The sequence below is a fragment of the Mixophyes fleayi genome, chromosome 1, assembly GCF_038048845.1.
Source record: "Mixophyes fleayi isolate aMixFle1 chromosome 1, aMixFle1.hap1, whole genome shotgun sequence".
NCBI classification, from domain to species: domain Eukaryota; kingdom Metazoa; phylum Chordata; class Amphibia; order Anura; family Limnodynastidae; genus Mixophyes; species Mixophyes fleayi.
This window is the reverse complement of record NC_134402.1, coordinates 194,067,269-194,086,817: the sequence shown is the minus strand read 5'-3', so window position 1 is coordinate 194,086,817 and position 19,549 is coordinate 194,067,269. Positions and strand designations below refer to the sequence as shown.

General features: G+C 42.2%; 1 protein-coding gene across 1 annotated transcript in view; it reads left to right on the top strand.

Moving 5' to 3' along the window:
* Positions 1–19,549, top strand: part of AP3D1 (adaptor related protein complex 3 subunit delta 1) — a 150,093-nt gene that overhangs the window by 63,430 nt on the left and 67,114 nt on the right. The window contains 4 exon segments of the mRNA XM_075204709.1: positions 2,712–2,853; positions 2,944–3,015; positions 7,173–7,248; positions 7,357–7,556. Of these exon segments, the coding sequence (XP_075060810.1) occupies positions 2,712–2,853; positions 2,944–3,015; positions 7,173–7,248; positions 7,357–7,556 (490 nt within the window).

Genomic DNA, 19,549 nt, shown 5'->3' with positions numbered 1-19,549 from the left:
AGATGGAGTCTTTGCGGTCAGTTTTTCACGGCATGGAACAGGGGGAGTTCATGGTGGCTCTGGACATCAAGGATGCCTTTCTGTATGTTCCCATATGGGAGGGTCATCAGTCTCTCCTCAAGATTGCATTTTGGTCAGAGCATTTCCAATTTCAGGCTCTTCCCTTTGGTCTGGCCACGACCCCGCAGATCTTCACCAAGATCATGGCTGCTCTGTGGTCCGAGGGGGTTACGATCATTCCTTACCTGGATGATCTTCTTTTGAAGGCAGAGTTCTTAAGGGCCAGGTGTCTGCTTTCTGTTTTCTTTCAAAGAAGACTCACTGTGATGCCTGATGTTCAATCTTTCATTCAGGAAGTGCTTCACGTACAACCTCCGTATGTTCCTCTGGTAGTGCATTGGGATTTAAATTTAGTGTTGAATGTTTTGCAGCATCCGCTTTTTGAACCCTTGGCTACGGTTGATTTCTAACCTGGAAAACTGGCCTTCTTTTGGCCATCTCTACGGCGAGAAGAGTTTCAGATCGTGGAGCCTTATCTTGCAAATCTTCTCTTGTTTTTCATTAAGATAGGGCAATTCTTTGGGCCAAGCCTTCATGCCTCCCTAAAGTGGTGTCTAGATTTCACTTAAACCAGGACATTCCTACCCTGACTACATCTCTTCGGAAGATGAAGTTTCATTGTCTTGTGTGGTTTGTGCCTTGCGTATTTATGTGCCTAGGACTTGGGATGTGCACAAGACTGAGGATCGTTTGATTCTCTGCACACAAGAGAGCTTGGTCAGCTTTCAAGGTGACTATTGCTAGACGTGGTCGTCAGTGCACACATTAACTCTTTTACAGGTTTAATGTGTTTGCACCCAAGGATAGGGTAGCACTTCTGCCTCACAGCGCTGGGGTCATGAGTTCAATTCCCGACCATGGCCTTATCTGTGTGGAGTTTGTATGTTCTCCCCATGTTTGCGTGGGTTTCCTCCGGGTGCTCCAGTTTCCTCCCACACTCCAAAAACATACTAGTAGATTAATTGGTTGCTATCAAAATTGACCCTAGTCTCTACCTGTCTACCTGTCTGTCTGTCTGTCTCCCTGTCTGTCTATCTCCCTCTGTGTCTGTGTGAGTGTGTGTCTATATTAGGGAATTTAGACTATAAGCTCCAATGGGGCAGGGACTGATGTGAATGAGTTCTCTGTACTGCGCTGCGGAATTAGTGGCGCTATATAAATAAATGATGATGATGGATGCAACTTTTGGCAGAATGGTGCTTTGTGCCGTTTCTTCTAAGTGTTCCCTTGCATGAGGCGGCTTTGGGTTGTCTCCAATGTCCCCGATGTCTCTTAAGAGGCCAGAGTAAAAATGATTTTTATACTTGTGTAAAATCAGTTTATTTTGGTCCATTGGTGGACATCGGGTTTATACCCTTAATGCTCTGGTTTATGCTACTGTTTGGCATGTTGTCTTGTTTTTAAGCGTGTTTGTTTGTTTTTTTATGTTTGTTTTTCTCTTATGCCTGTTTTTATCTCACCGCTTCCTGTGGGCTTGGTTAAACATAAATTGAGGAAACAGGAAGTGGGGTATAGAGAGGATGGAGCTAAGGCTTAGTTAACAGACGTTCTTAAAGTGCCAGTTCTCCCTATCCTTCTCTATACCCCAATGTGCCTTGTGTCCCCAATTTAACTAAATGAAACAGATTTTACCTACGTATAAAAATCCTTTTGTGTTAACTCTTGCTATAAATTATGATAAATTGAGAGACATTAGTCAATTCATGAATTGTATTAGTGTATACTACTATTGTAAGAACTGTAACCAGTAGAAATATGGTATATGCTGATTCCAAATATTGAGAATCTCTGGTTGATACGTCAACCTTTTCAACTATCTTTTAAGATATTTTACAAATGCTCTTGAATATTTTGAATAATACTATTGAAAACTAAAGATTTCAGAAACTTTTTTTTTTTTTTTTTTTTTTTTAATGTTTCGGATGTTTATTAAGTTCTGGGAGAGCACCACCTTAGAAATTATATAATGTGGATAGTTGCGAACATTCATCATCATCATTTATTTATATAGCGCCACTAATTCCGCAGCGCTGTACAGAGAACTCATTCACATCAGTCCCTGCCCCATTGGAGCTTACGGTCTAAATTCCCTAATATAGACACACACTCACACACAGACACAGACAGACAGAGAGGGAGAGACTAGGTAGGGTCAATTTTGAAAGCAGCCAATTAACCTACCAGTATGTTTTTGGAGTGTGGGAGGAAACCGGAGTACCCGGAGGAAACCCACGCAAACACAGGGAGAACTCCACACAGGTAAAGCCATGGTCGGGAATCGAACTCATGACCCCAGTGCTGTGAGGCAGAAGTGCTAACCACTAGGCCACTGTGCTGCCCTTGAACATTAAATATTAGTTAGTCCATTTATGTTTCGTGTGTGAATGATCAATCCTTAGTTGGTATAGCCAGAGCAGTTTGATTGTACAAAAAGATAAAATATAATTATTGGGTTTTCTTCTTTTAACATATGACAGTATTGTTGCTTTTTCAAGGAAGCTTGTGAACTGCCACTTTTTTTTTTTTTTTATGTGCCTAGATATAGTCTTCAATGTAATTAACTTTTTAGTTTATACAAGTTCTTGATAACATGAAAATGTTTGTGTTCATAATATTACATTTTCATTTTTCCCATTATTTTTGTCTTTCAGTTTAGACCTGGATGCCTGGATCAATGAACCACCTTCAGATAGTGAATCAGAAGATGAAAAGCCCAAAGCAATCTTTCAGGATGAAAAACAGACACATGGGAAGTTATCACGACCAGAAATAGATGAGGAAGAGTTGGCAAGGGTAAGTAAATTTAGACATAAAATTTAAATAATCAGCATCATCCAGATTATTTTTTGTTACAACTGCTTCACATTTATTTATTTTTTATAGAGGCGTGCTGTGCGTAAAGAAGAACAAGCCAATAACCCATTCTACATTAAAAGTTCTCCCTCCCCACAGAAGGTATCTAGAACTGTCACTGAAGCTTGTTTGTGAACAAAATACTTTTAAACAATATTGATTGTTTAAATTGTATGGTAATTTTAATTTGATATGGTCATCCTTCTATTAATTATGAATGAATTGTGTAGACGTGAGACTAGTATTTCTGTTTTCTTTGTACAATTTATCTGTGGCCATATGTCAACTACTTCTATTTTCTGTTTTCTTTAACGTGTGTGCTACTTTGTGGAAGGGAAAACTTTCACTGCAGCTAGTTACAGAGTCAGATAAAATAAATAGCAAACACGACTAATATTCGTTAAGAACAGTTATGACGTCTCAAAGTAGCTTAGACTGTAAATTAAACCCTATTCACTTGTATGCAATGCAGTAATAATTTTGTAACTTGATAGGGACATATTGGTACACAGGGCAGTAGTGTACGGTCAGTCTGCGCTTGCCATTTTTTTAAAAAAAAAACGTATCTTGATTGCCTTTGTAAGTAAAGAAAATTTCTTGCTGGTATTGCTTTTATTGATGGCTTCTAACCATTCTCAGTAGAAATTTAGAATCTCACTAGGATTAGAACTATCCTCATTCCTTAATCAAAAAAGACCTAGGTATAATTGACCGTACATGTGAGTTGGGTGCTAATCTAACAGATAAACAATTTTAGTCTTAAAGTCCAGAGTTAGAATAAAAACGGCAAAAAGCACTCCAGTCCACTAATCTTAAATAATCTTGTATATTAATGTATCGCTTGTAAATTATTGATCACACAGTAATTGGACAAAACCTTTATTTGGAGAATAATATAGGCAAAATATTAAAAACATAGTAAGAGAAAAATTAGTAAATTAGTATAGAAAATTGTGAGCTAAAAACAGTATCGGAACCCTTCAGTAGGTGCCACCCTTGTTTCCACACATCATATTTATTAGTCAGTATTTTTAAGTTCATTTATCTCTCCCATCTGTTATTTACAAACATCTCGGATGTAGGAAATGTCAGTTATTAAACAAAGGCGTTCACTGTCATTCTTATCATTCCCTACAATCCAACTAAATTATGAGATCAAAATCATCCAATGGCTATTGGTTGTAATTGTATTGTACACCTATTAGACAGGTCTCGCTCTATGATGGAATGAACTAATCACTCTTTAATTAATGTAAGAAATCAGAGGGATACAAATTATATAATCTATATAATCGAACATTAGTGGTTTAATGTTCTTGGGCTTCTATCTGTGCTTCAGAAGACCATGTCCTCCCACATATACTTGGCTAAATCCTTTTATTCTCAAAATGAGGAATGCTTTTATTATATTGCACCATCAATGCCCTATGCATCCCACATATCAGCTTGTTTCCAAGATTATATATTGTTCCCTCTAACAATTATATGGATTTACTGATTGCCATCGAAGCATGCAAGTCCTGTAGTTTACACTGGAGTCTCATATCTTCCAGAACGTTGTTACATCATGCATATTAGCCTGCCGGTATCCTATTATATTATAGACCAGGCCTGTCCAACCTGCGGCCCTCCAGGTTTTGTGAAACTACAAGCCCCCAGCATGCTTTACCAGTAGACAACCTGTTGATAGCTGGAAGTGCATGCTGGGACTTGTAGTTTCACAACATCTGGAGGGCCGCAGGTTGGACAGGCCTGTTATAGACAGACAATAGTCAGGTCGGGGGAATTCATCTTTTTATTTTTTAACCTCATATAGGTGGTGTTTGACTTTCTTTAATAACTGCAAATGAATAACGCTGATGGAAGCGGCTACATCGCTGCCCACCACTTCCAAGTTCTGTGACGTCAGAAATGACGTCCAAAACGTCCAAACGTATGTTTTGCTGCCCGCTTTAAGGGATAAACCGTTCAGCTGTCAAAGGATTCCTTTTATATTTCTCAGGACCAATCATCCACATCCAACTTTGATTTACCCGAACGACCCACCAATGAGCATCATGTATAGATATAACTTCACTCCTATAGCCACATAATCACTTAGATGTTATTAAATAACATAATAGATTTCATCTTTATGTATAAAAGCATATCTGCTTTTTGTTGTTTTCATTCGAACTCTAGTGTTTCAGATTACAATTTCTAACCACTCTCAAGGAAGTAATTAGACCAGTTTGTGTCTATTTGCCTCCTTCACTTGCAACCCATTGACTTAAAAAACATAAGATCCAAACACCTGTAGGTTAACAGACTACTTATTCTGTTCAAACACTGTAGAAAAAATATCTGTATGCGCTATCTGTGGTACATTAAATATTGCGTATTATGGTTATTTGTAAGAAATTCAGGTTACCCTCTGCATTAAGAGCCTAATGTTTGTGCCCTTAAAATAGTTTATTATGGTCTTTCCTGTTGCATATATTCAAACGCAAGGTTTCTGAAGTATTTTTTAAGTTATAAGTGCCTACATATTATGCAGTGCAATACAGAGAACATTTAATCATTCCCTTCAGTGATGATTCCAAAGTAACTTTTTTTTTTATATTTTCTTTTATTTAACTGTGTACCCATGGCAGAAGCTGTTCTGTTTTGCATTTATGGGGTGAAAGGAAATAATAAGCAAAGATTTTTTGTGTGAGGGCTGCACGGTGGCTAAGTGGTTAGCACATCTGCCTTACAGCACTGGGGTCATGAGTTCAGTTACCGACCATGGCCTTATCTGTGAGGAGTTTGTATATTCTCCCCTTGTCTGTGTGGGTTTCCTCTGGGTGCTCCGGTTTCCTCCCACACTCTTAATTGGCTGCTAACAATTTTACCCTAGTCTGTCTGTGTGTGTGTTGGGGAATTAAGACTGTAAGCCCCAATGGGGCAGGGACTGATGTGTGTGAGTTCTCCTGCAGAATTTGTGGCTTTATATAAATGGTGGTGATGATGATGAACTTTGCGTCAATGTATCTCGACCGACTGTTTCAAAAACACATGGCACTGAATTTGATCTCCCACTTTGTCTTCATCTCCCCCTTTGTCTTCATCTCCTCCTGTCAGGGATGTCTACTTTTGAAGTCTAGGGGTAGAGCAATCAGAGTGCTTTCAGCAACACTAAATAGATGAATGTGTGGGTGTTTTTTGAGGCAGAGACCTATTCATTAGCCTGAATGTGTAAGTCTGTAAAGTGCTGTATGCAATGGGGCAATGGAATGGTATGAAGGAAGCTGCAATCCACAAACTGTGAGATAGTGGAAGGAACTTTGTTATGATGCTCGTGTGTTGTTTTCCCCTGGACAGTTCCTTTATTTCTCTTTTTTTGCCCTCTCACCCAAAATCTTTAACTCTTAGTTTCCCTTAATGTAAACACCTGTTGCCAGGATAAGTTAGAATATGTTCCTATAAATGTTTTCTTACTTGGGAATTTCAAGGCTTTATGGGGGCCATTTTGCACCACTCTGTAAATCCCTACTGGATCCTCTTATACTTCAGAATCCAATCAAATTACTTACCCTCACCTACCTATCACACAGCAAACCATCTAATCATACATCTCAAACTTCACCTCCAAATTCTCACTCATGCCTTTTTTAGAACTTCCTCTGACCTGTGCTTTTCCTCCTGTCTGATAACCACCTCTCACTCCCGTTGACTAGACTAATTCTCACTTATTCCCAAACACTCTGATCAGACTATCTAAGCCTTCAAATCTTTCTCTAAAAACCATCTCATTATTAGAGCCTAGCCTACTTGTACCAGTTTTAGTAATATAGGAACAACAGTCTCTGCTCTGAGCCACACTACTTCTTCTTGTCCGACAAGATTGTAAGCTCTTTCATAATCAGCCCTACCCTACATGTTTTGCTGTTTGTATTCATTTTGACTACCTTTTATATTTTATATATATATATATATTGTGAGTACTGTTTTTCCCCACTGTCCAGCCCTTTGGCACCTTTCAAATTAATAATAGGGTGGATTGTCCTGAGCAAACTTCAGGTCATGTGGGTATCCTGGTTTTTGTTTAAAATTTATGAGAACCATACTTAAGTTTCCAAATTAGCGTAGTAGAGGGTAACGATGTTTGAGTCAAATGCACCTCTCTGCTACTCTACACTCTGCATCCAACTTGTTTTATTGTATTAAGATTTACATATTGCTGCTAGTGCTTTAAATTTGGTCTAATATGTATTTGGCTTTCTCCTTTCTTTCCACAGCTGTACCAGGATTCCCCTGGTGTAGACCACATCCCTGTGGTGCAGATTGACCTCACTGTCCCCCTAAAAGTTCCAGGTATTTACTGGGCTTTGTTTGTGTTTTCATTGTCAAGGAGCATGTGTGTCTCTGTACTATAACTTCTATACAAACAGTGAGAATCACATTTTAGATTTACTTAATTAGGGCTTCCCATGTCAGATCAGTATGTGAAGCTGGAGGAGGAACGAAGGACCAAACAAAGGCAGGAGAAGGATAAGAGGAGGAAGAAGGACAAAGAAAAGAAAGGTGGAAAGACACAGCGACACCGATCCCTTCACACAGAGAGTGATGAGGACATTGCCCCAGCCCATCATGTGGACATCATTACTGAGGAGATGCCAGAGGTTGGATGTTTTAACCAGCATTTTATACAAATACAGTAACAGAAAATATTTCTAACTAGTATGAATAAAACAAAAGAAGCACTCCAGTCCACTAGTACATGGTAGTATTGAATTTTATCGTTTTGTTAAAATCACCATATGTTTGTTCATGTATTAACTGACCAAAGACTTTATTTAGAGAATGTTGGAGAAATATTAAAATAAATAGAGAAGAAATGTGAACAAACTAGTAAAGAAATAAGTGAAGTAAAAACAACAGAACCCTGGTCTTGTGTTTCCAAATTTAAAATTGTACTATATTGCTTCTCAACTGACCCACCTTAAGGCATGGATTTCCGATCCGGGTTACCAGGATCTACACTGGATTATTAGTTCATCAATTCAATGCCAATCATACGCCTTTGCAGTCACTGTTGTCCGGGAGGCTCGGCCCACAGGCTTCTCCGCTCCTGATTCAGGCAATTAAGATCTGGGCAGTCAGTAATAAAATGGTGGGATTCACAGATATAGATCCATGTACTACTATTTGGGGGGCGAGGGGATTGAGGGAGTTGGACACAGTGGTGGGGTCCAGGCGGTGGTCCCGGTATGGTGTGGTGGCTGTAGGTCAACTATATGAAGTAAATGTTCTTATATCTTTTGAACAGTTGTCTAGGGAATTTTCTGTGCCTAGAACAATGTTCTTTTCCAACCTCCAACTGAGACATGCCATGTACACACCATTCAAAGGGGAGCCACCAGTGGTTGCCATAGCCCCACTGAGAAAGCAGTTACAGGCTTTGAGTAACAGGGGTCTGATTTCATGTATGTACTCCTCTTTTGTATGAATCCACAGTAAATGAACTTGAATGACCTGAGAAATCAATGGGAAATAGATATTGGTCCCTTAACAGACAAAGAATTGGGGATGGTCATGGATAGCACTAGTGGCTACACAGCATCATTAAAATACCAGCAAATACAGGTGTTCATTCTGCATAGGGCCTACTTGATTCCTATTAGGCTGGCTAAGTTTCGCCCCGATAGCACTTCTAAATGTCCAAAATGTAGTTCGGAAAATGGCAATTTCTGGCATCTCATTTGGAAATGTCCCTGTATACAAAACTTCTGGCACAGAGTCATACGATGTGTTCAAAAAACGGGAATTGAAGTCCCACTTAGGTCATCGGCCACCTGTTTATTTGGGCTCCGTCTGAAGGGAAAGGTCAACAAGCTGACAAAAATGTATATCTCCCAGTTGTTTATGGTGGCTAAGGTTAGCATAGCCCGCTTATGGTTAGCCTCGACGAGTCCCACAATTAAGTGTTTGAAAATCCTGGTTAATGCTACTATAGGGCATGAAAGATTTGTTTACACGAGCAGGCAGGCATTGCCAAAGTTTGAGAATATATGGTACAGGTGGGTGGAGTCTCCATTTTATTTTGTATCCTCGAGTCATGATGTCCCGAATACATGAGGGTCTGGTTCCCCTGGATTACATAATAACAATAATAAAGTCCATAACAAAAAGCAGAGCCCCGCCTCTGCAGAGTGCGTATGCAAGAGTATTTACGATGTATATTCCTAATTAAGTATTGTACAAATGTTATCATTATGCGATACTGGTGTCTTACAATTTAACCAATATTTTATATTTAATATTGGCATATTTGCGATTGTATTTTCTTTCTTCTGTATTTGTTTATTTTTTGTTTTGTTGTTGGTATGTATGTACCTTGAAAATTTCCAATAAAAATACTAGATTTAAAAAAAAAACAAAAAAAAAACGGAACCCGGGGCGTGGCCTGGTGGAGTATGGAAAAGGTTGAGTGCACAGGAGCTCCCCAGCCTAACTATCCTGTTCTACTTTGTGAGCGTCAGACCTGTCTGGTTCTGTGCTGTAAGTTTCCCTGTTCCCTGCGGTCCAAGTCGAGAGTGTGGTGGCGGGTCAGGGTGGCTGTCGCAGAAGCTGGGCTGAGGCTGAACACGCTGTGGTCGGGAAGAGGGGACTCCGTCCCTGTCCACGTCGGAGGCTTTTGAGCTGGAGAGCTCATTTACTCACCTGTCTTCTGAGGCGGTCGCTGGAGGTGAGGAGAGCAGTCATCTGGGGGTGAAGGGGATATCTACAGTTAAGTCTTCCCGCCACAGTGCAGGCCACGGCGCCATCTTGGAGCTGAGTGTGTCCTTAGAGCAGGCCTGTATATAGCTCTCAATTGGTGGGGATGCGGATGCCTTAGACCTGCTGATTGCCGGAGCCTGCTAGTGGTAAAGTTCAGGATCCCTTATTTGGCGCAGTGGAGAGAATATAGTAGATCATTAGATCTTGCCTGGGGGCCTTCCTCACTGAGCTATTTGTGTGCAGGTGCTATCTGTATTGTCTGTATTGTATACATCTCATCTGATTCAGTACTGTAGTGGCCACATCTCTGGGATTTCTGGATTCTGGACATAAACTCAGCTGAGGCCTGCTTGATTTGTCTCTCTCCCTCTCCTGTATTACGAGTGACCTGTATACAACCTTATATTGCATCTATTGTTATATATATTGGGCAGCACAGTGGCCTAGTGGTTAGCACTTCTGCTTCACAGCACTGGGGTCATGAGTTCAATTCCCGACCATGGCCTTATCTGTGTGGAGTTTGTATGTTCTCCCTGTGTTTGCGTGGGTTTCCTCCGGATGCTCCGGTTTCCTCCCACACTCCAAAAACATACTAAAAACAGACTAATTGACCCTAGTCTCTCCCTCTCTGTCTGTGTCTGTGTCTGTGTGTGAGTGTGTGTCTATATTAGGGAATCTAGAATGTAAGCTCCAATGGGGCAGGGACTGATGTGAATGAGTTCTCTGTACAGCGCTGCGGAATTAGTGGCGCTATATAAATGGTGATGATGATGATATATATCTATATAATGTATATATGTATATATTAGGAGGGACACCTGTATCAAAGCCGCAGGCATCTCAGTCTTCCAAGGATTCAGCTCTGCCTACAGATACGGCTATTACCTTGCAGGAGGTCCTGAAAGCCATTGCTGACTGGGGAAAATAAAGTAACGGACAAAATTGGAGTGGTGCAGGATGCCCGCATTTCCATTCTTGAGGACACTACAACTCTACCTCAGAAAGTCGCTGGTTTGGAGGTTCAGATGGTATCCGTTAAACAGAAACTATCAGACAAGAAGGGCCGTCTCAGACACAGTAATGTTCGGCTGGTGGGTCTTCCTGAAAAGACGGAGGGAGATGCTCCTGAAACCTTCTTGGAGAACTGGATGATCCACTCATTTGGCCGAGAGGAGTTTACGGCCCAGTTTGCGGTGGAGAGGGCACACCAGATTCCAGCTCAGAGGCCGCCTCCTGATTTATTGCTAAAGTGCTTCATTATAAGGATTGGGATGCTATTCTGCGCCTGTCTCAGATTAAGGGCCTCTTAATATATCATTAAGCTTACAGCATTGGCTGTATTTCCAGATTTCTCGGTGGATGTACAAAAAAGCAGAGTTCAGTTCATATAGGTGAAGCGTTGTCTCAGTGAGATGCAATTGCCATATGCTATGCTTTTCCCGGCCAGGTTACGGGTGCTTGCAGATGGAACTACCTTTTTCTTTTAATCTCCGTTGGAGGCATCTCACTGGCTGGATAGGAGAGCTCCTAGAGGTCTTCGCCCAGATTGAAGGTGTTCCTGGTGATGTATTAACTCTATGGACTCAACTGATGCAATTGATTACTGTTTAGCTAAAATGTTTGGGATAATTTTCTTTAGTACATATCATTCTGACTTTTTTGTTTATGCTTGTTGAAATGCTTTTGATGTAGAAGTTATTTAGCTACTCATGAAGGTGTCAATTATAGGGTGGTATCTCTGATGTTCCCTGATATTCTGTATTGATTGATCGGATAGGTATGGGGTGCTGGATTAGTAGTATTGTGATTGTGTGGGCTGGGGGGCTTCCCTTGCTTAAAAGGTCACAGTCTCCCTCTCCTCCTATAGCTTATACTAGCGTTTCCCTAAGTACGTGGGGATAGCTGTGTAGGTGGTTGGAGGGGATGGGGGGTAGTTGTAGTGGGATCCAGGTATGACTTAGTTGGGGTGGATATACATGGAGGGGGATTGTTTGGACAGGGTAGGAAATGTTAGGTTTATTACAGTTCAATGCAGTGTCAAATTGGTTTTCGTATGCAAATACTTTCAGATGTTGAGGTTAACTGATTTTGTATATGGTATTGCGGCTGTCTGGTGGCTGCGTGTCGGTCTGGATAGGTGGTTTTCTATGTGGAAGTGTGTCGTGTATTCCCTGCTGTTATGGCGACTGGGAAGATGAGTAGGGGGTTCATTAAATTTTTGACCTGGAATGTTTGTGGCCTAATTGATAAAATTAAACGGTCTTTGGTCATATCTTAATTAAAAAAAATACGAAGTGGCTGTTATATGCCTCACAGAGACTCATTTAGTGGGAGGCAAACTGTTGGCCCTTCCAACCCATGGTTTCTTATCATGCTACTCACACTTGCCATTCAAGGGAGGTGTCTCTCCATATACGCAGAAGCGTTAACTTTGTTTTGGAAGAGTTGGAGTCTGACCCATTGGGTAGATTCATTTTCTTGAGGGGCATTTTTGACTCTGCTCGTATAAATTTACTAGCCGTCTATGTCCAACCCCCCTACAGTGGTGAAGTTTTGAGAAAATGTAGTGATTTCATCTGTCTCCTGATGCTCCTGTGATTTGCTGTGGGGATTTTAATTATGTGTTCGATCCTAATGTTGATAGGTGGAGGAAGGCGGGAGATGCTACATATGTTGAAACGTCTAAGTTTGCTGTTCTGGTGGATGAGATGGATTTGGTGGATGTGTGGCGTCTGAGGCACCCGACAGAGATTTGTTTCTCCTGTTACTCTACCTCATATTATGCTTTTTCCCGAATTGACTTGGAACTTATCTTTAAGAGGATGCTGCCGGCAGTCTCAGATGTTGCATATTCACAGAGAGGGATCCCTGACCATTCTCCCTTAGTATTAACTCTGAAATTTAATGCCAAGTATTTTGGAAACTTAACCCCTTTTTGATTGACGCTATTGAAGGATGGGGACACATGAGAGTCTCAATGGGAGGGTTATTTTGCCATTAATGTACATACCGCTGCTCCACCTCTCATTTGGGATTCATTCAAGGCCTTTTTAAGAGGTTCCCTGATTAGAAGTATTGTTTTAAAAAAAGAGTCCAGGTTGCGAGGTGATGTGTTAGAAAGGGAGGTTTCACGGTTGGAGGCGGTGTATCTTCTCGTATGTCATCTGACAGACAAGCTTGGTTAGCGGTACAGCAAGAGTGGTCAGATTATTTATTAGACAAATCGAGGCGTAAGTTGCTATTTGCTAGACATACTCAGTATTCTGAGGCGGATAAATGTGGTAGATTTCTGGCGTACGTGACTAGAACGGAAAGGGCGGCGACTGTACTGGCAGGAGTCACGGATACCTTGGATGTTGTGCATACATTGACTGGGGAGATTAGTGAGGTTTTCTATACGTATGTTAAAGATGCATATGCATCTAGGGCTGAATATTGTGATTCTGATTTAGACTCATACTTGTCTGTTTCCTTGCCTGAACTTAGTGTGGCTAGTAGGGAGAGTTTGGATTTGTCGATCACTAATGAGGAGATTGCAGCTGCAATTTCCTTGTTTCCAAATGGCAGGGCTCCAGGGGTGGACGAGGTCTGTATCTCCGTCCGTGTCTGAAGCTCTTATAGTTCTCATTCCTAAAACGAGGAAAGGGGAGACACCCAGGGACCCCTTGTTTCCGGACTCATACAATCCTATATTCTTGTTGACAACGGATATTAAAATACTGGCAAAGATCTTGGCGTCGCATCTAAGTTAGGTGATTGGTGAGATTGTGCATTCTGATCAAACTGGTTTTATGCTGGGAAAATCCACGGCTGTAAACTTGCTTAGGCTTTTTGTCATCTGCAGCTGCCCCACTCGGCGGAGGAAGAGGCGGTGGTAGTGTCGTTAGACGCTGCTAGGGCCTTCGATTCTGTGAAGTGGAGGTACTTGTGGGCGGTGCATTGGAAATTTGGGTGTCAGGCCGTATTCGCCAGGGACCCCCGCATGAGGTTTGGACTTCGCTGCACAGGTCACGCAGGTCTCGGTCCTACTAGCCAGTTGCCGGTGTAATGTAGAAGGGTCAGACGGTCCGGGAATGCAAGTTACCAGGGAGAATCCAGAGGAATGGTCAACAAACCGAGGTCGCAGGAACAATATGAGTCACACAGAAACAGGAATGGTAGCCAAAGCCGGGTCACAACGGGAGAGCAGGAACACAAGAGGAACGATCAGGGTAGCTGGGAATAGCAGGGAGAAGCTAAGAGGGGAAAAAGAAGGGGGAAAGGAAAAAGGGGTAATGTGTATATTGGGCACTCTTTTCATTCAGTATATTTGGTGAGATGCTGTTAAGAATAATATCTTTATTAAGGTAAAAGAATAGTCTGTTAGCGAAATAGTTAAAAACACTAAGTGAATGAGTATGATTACCAAATAAACATTGTAAAGATTCTGTTAAGAAGTAGTAAAACTACTACTATGCTGTCTCACTGTGTTCTAATAGCACTGGATTAAAGTAAGCTTTGTATCTATTTCATCAAGTATTGATGTTACATTCAACATGCATCGGTATGATGGTCTCTCCTTATAATAAGCCAGACCTTTCTTGATATATAGGTCTATATGAACAATTAGACACTATGGGGCATATTCAATTGCGATCCGATCGTTACCGCGGAAAATGCGCAGTACTGCCAGTAATACGGTACCGCAATAACGCGGATTTTCGTGCGCAGCCCTATGGGCTGCGAACGAAAATCCACGTTATTGCGGTACAGCGGATTAGGTTCGTAGCCGTTTCGGCGCGATCCCGAGGAACAGGAACGGAATTGAATATGCCCCTATGTATCCATTCATTTTGTTTGGAATAGCAGGGAGAACCAGGGTACTAGGTACTGGGACCTGTTACTCTGGCACCCTAATGGCGCCAGAGCCGGGTTTAAATAGAGGCAGGCAACTGTTGATAGGGAGAGCCAGGAGGCGGCACGCTGAGGAAAAATAGCATCCCGTTGCCAGGCAACGGGATGGAGGTAGGGCGCATGCGCCCGTCAGGCAGGCTGACTGGAAAGCCGCAGCGCGTCTGTTGCTAAGCAACAGAGCGCTCGGCTAGGAGACAGGCGTCCGTCCCCGTCTGACGGAATCAGCGGGGATGGCGCCTGACATTGGGTTTGGGCCGGTTTTTGTTCAGTGGGTGCGATTGTTGTATTCCTGCCCTACAGTCAGAGTCTGTGTTAATGGCTTTGTGTCTCGTCAATTTGCACTGGCCAGAGGTACAAGACAGGGTTGCCCCTTGTCTCCCACCCTCTTCGCCTTGGCCATAGAACCACTGGCTTGTGCTATTAGAGCGTAGTCAGATATTACTGGGTTGACGGTGGGCTGCAGGACGGACATGATTGCCCTTTATGCAGATGATATGTTACATTTTTTTGTCACATCCTGATAGATCCCTACCTGCAATTCTTTGTGGTCACGGTTTTTGGTTTTTATTCAGGGTTTTTGATCAACTGGGATAAGTCTAGTGTGACTCCGATTAAGGGTACTTGCCCTACGGGACAAGTCTTGCAGACCCCTCTTAAATGGACTCTGGTATTCAAGTATTTGGATATTTGGTTTTCTAGCGACATGGGTCAATATATTCAACGTAATCTCCAGCCACAGATCAACTATCTTAAGAGCCGGAAGCAGCTGCCATTAACGGTCATGGGTAGAATCAATTTGGTTAAAATGATAATTCAGCCAAAATGTTTTGCAGCAGTCGCTGTTTTACATTCCTCATAGTATATTCCGCTCTATTGATCGACTTGTATCCTCATTGGTGTGGGCGGACAAGAGAGCCCGGGTCAAGCTTACTACTATGTCCCTCTAGGGGGTCGGGGGGACTGGCTCTGCCAGTATTTGCGGCTCTATTATTTTGCCTCTCAATTGGCATATATTGATGTATGGCTGCGGGCTCGGATCTTCAAGATTTCTTAGTCTCTGTGACAGGATCTAGACATTTGTGGATGCAGTTCCTTTTGGCTGGTAGGAGACCTAGGGGTGATCCTCCCTTGTTGACACAGGCCATAGGGGTGTGGCGGCTCTCATTTTGGATCGGGGATGAATCTGCTTATGATCCGTGTGCTCCAGGCCTGGGATAATCTGGAATTCCGTGAACTTGTGAAGATGGGGGGAGCTGGAGCCTGGCGTATTTATAATATAGTACATATTGGGCAACTGTATGTGAATGGTATATTGTGTTCTTTTAAACAATTACGGGGGTTATATGAACTGCCTAGGGGTTACTTTTTAAGATATTTGCAGCTAAGACATGCCCTGGCCTTGCAGTTTCAGGGGGCCGCCCGAGTTTTAGTGCAGATCCTTTACGGGTGCAGCTGTTAAGGCTGGGCCCGAGGCTGCAAATTTCGTCCATGTATACAATTTTCCTACTTCTGGAGGGAGGTGGGTGGTTGTATAATTCGACTGGAGGTGGGAGTGTCTGCCATTACACCAGGTTTATGTATATAAGGTTTGGGCTTTGGTAAGAACATTCATAAGCTTATTAGACTGTTCATTACTACTATACTTATGTTGGCAAAGGTGGTCATTGCAAGGAAGTGGATGGCTCCAGAGGGTCGGCTTTGAGAGATTGGATTGATCTTGTTAATGACACAGTAGGTCATGAGCAATTTATGTACACCAGTAGGAACTTGGTTAATAAATATGAAAAGATCTGGTATAGATGGAGAACATCCCCTTATGTTACAGAAGGATTGAGGGAGGTGGAGCTTTCTTAATACTAGATTTGGGGCAGGCACCCAGCCGTTATGAATATTAATGTTGTTATTATTGTCACTATTATTGTTTCATTGCCTCATTGTATGTTGTCATATACGGACCGTCTTTTTTTTTTTTTTTTTTTTTTTCTGATGTATGATGCATTTTGATTATGTTTCTGCAATCTTATGACGCTGCTTGTGCCTCTGCGTTGGTTTAGTTTTATTGTTATAGCCTAATGTTATGGGCTTTTCTTTTTCTTTTTCTTTTTGTTAAGCAAAATAGTAAAAAAAAAAATGCAATAAAATTGTATCTGATTTAAATAAAACAAAATAGAGAACCCTTTAGTTTTAGCCGCACTCTTTTGTAAATGCACAGAATTGTTTAACTCCTACGTATCTGTATTAAATTTTCTCATACGTCCAATTGGGGGACACTGAAATACATAGGGGTATAGTAGAGTCCAGGCACTTAAACAGTTAAATCTATGAGTGTAACTACACCCCTGTTTATAACTATCCCATAGGAAGGATATTCAGTTTAGTTTTAGTGCCCTCAGGATTCAGGCAAGTTGTTTCTTAGGGCTCTTGCCTTGTATTTATTTTATTTTTTTCTAGGGGAAAAAAAAAGATGCTGAGCTCAGGGATGCTTCCAAAGGGGTGGATAGCCTGTGGCCTTCCTCCACCCTGGGTCCCTGAGCCAGGGTGAGTAGCCTTGACAGCTATCTCACCCCCTAGCCTAAATGAACAGCCTAGTTCATTTTTTTCATTGCAGAGCGACCACAGCACACTCTCGGCTCCTGCTTTCGCTCTCCCCTAGACGACCAGATGTCAGAACTGAGGGGGACCAGAAGCAGCCACAGCAAGATATTCAGTGACTTTGTCTGTGCAGCAGCCACAGCTTTACTCTCCAAGTCACAATATCGGAGGTTTCCTCCGTTTATCCAGGTGGCCATTTTACCATGCACAGAAGTAAAGGACAGGTTGGAACTCCTCCCCGGCGCCTTCTGCAGGGATCTCTCAGCGCCATTTCTCAGGACAAGTTTATTCTCTGTTGGAACACTCTTTTCATTAAGATTTCTTGTCTCTAAGAGTGTGGTGCTGGTGTGTGTCTTGTCGTGTGTGACATTGCTGGTTTAAAGTATACTTTATATCCATCTTTATAGGATTTGATATATTGTAAGAATGCAGAACAGAGGGATAATCATTTTTACACAGCTCTTTACTATATGATATTTATATATGTATGTGGCTCACTGAATTTAAATATATATAATTTTTCTTCAGTTTTGTTATCCACATAATTTGTATAATTTCTGTGAAGTAATGTGTCCTTTGACTTCAACTTTAGCAGAGCTCACAAGGGTAATATTACACAGTGAGATAGGTTAACCTTCTACTTCTGTCAGTAGAAGGTTGCACTACACCAGTCAGATACAGTCTGCACAGTCCACTTCAGAAGCATCCCAAGTAGAATTCTCTTTAGCACAGACTCTTGCAGTCTCGGACCAGGGTTTAGTTGCGGCTACTTCCTCATTGGAATGCTTACTGAACGCTGCTAAGTGAGGCCTCACAGGAAGCTAGGGATTTAATGTCCACTTTAGATGTTACATCAGAGGAAGAAGTTGCGGTTCACAGAGATTCTGGGAAGAGGATTTGGCCAGTGTGGAAGATTCATCCACAGTGCAGGGTCTATAGGACCTATTCCAGGGAACCTGATTTTTCATTGTTTAAAAGGCAGATGAAACAACTTGCTTCCTTACCCCCATTGCCTCAATTAATGGAAATAATTTCAGATGCCTGGAAAAAGCTTGATTGGCTGTTTAGCAGGACAGCAAAGTTTGTAACTCTCTACCCTCTTCCACCTGAAGATTGTGACAAATGGGAAGCTCTTCCAAGAGTGGACCCTCCCATAGCCAGGTTGACTAGAACAACCAGTTTACCAGTTGACAGGGTTATTTCCCCTTAAGGATGCCACGGACAAGAAATGTGATTTTTTTTTTTTTTTATTATTATTTTTTTTTTTTTTTTGCTCTGGTTGGCTAATGAAATTTCCTTACTTAGAGGACCTTCTTTTAAAGGGTCTATCTGCTCAGATCCTGTCACAGCACATCCAGTTGACCAGATCCTTCCTGGAGGAGCATGGTTGGATAATCAACCTGCCAAAGTCATCTCTAATCCAATCACAGAAGATGCGGTTTCTAGGGTTAGATTTCGACACCAGGTGTCAGTGTGTTTGTTCCGGAAGACAAGATACTATCGCTCCCGGCCTAGATCAGAGACCTGCCAAGCATGTTTCAGGTGTCCCTGCTGCGATGCATGAGGCTGCTGGGGACAGTGGTGTCTGTCTTTGATGCAGTGCCTTATGCTCACTTCCATTCACAAGTACTTCAGTGGGAAATGCACAAATGGTTAGGCTCTCGCTCACATCTGGACAAGCAAAGGATCATTCTATCATCTCGGGTCTGCCTGTCCCTCACTTAGTGGCTGTTCAGATCATATCTGGGACAATCCTTTCAGACATGGGAATGGATGATTGGAACCACAGACACAAGTCTTGCAGGTTGGGGGGATTCATTGCAACCCTCAGATTCCAGGGTCTGTGGGACCCGCTGGCGTCATCGTGTTGGAGTTACAAGCTATCTACAGGGTGCTGGTACAGGCTCCGGTGTTTCCACGCAGAATGACTGTCAGATTCCAGTTAGACAATGCGACGGCAGTAGCGTACCTGAATCATCAGGGCGGCATGCGCAGTGCCAGGGCCATGAGCGTAGCGCCCAGTTTAATGCTATGGCCAGAGAGAGACATTCCGATTATATTGGCAACATTCATTCCAGGAGTAGACAACTGGGAGGTCGATTATCTCAGCCGAAACATAGTGCATCCGGGAGAATGGTTCCTTCATCCGGAATGTTTTTGATCTTTTGGTTCAACGCTGGGGTTGTCCAGAAATAGATCTGATGGCCTCGTGGTTGAACGTCAAAGTTCCCCCTCTTTTGCTCAGAAACCAGGGATCTTGCGACGGGATTTGTGGATGCTCTAGTGATTCCGTGGTGGGTTTTACATAGTTTATTTATTCCCTCCTCTTCCTATGATCCCGAAAGTTCTCAAGAAGCTGACGTGGCAAAAGATGAATGCCATCTTTTTGGCTCCAGACTGGCCGCACCGA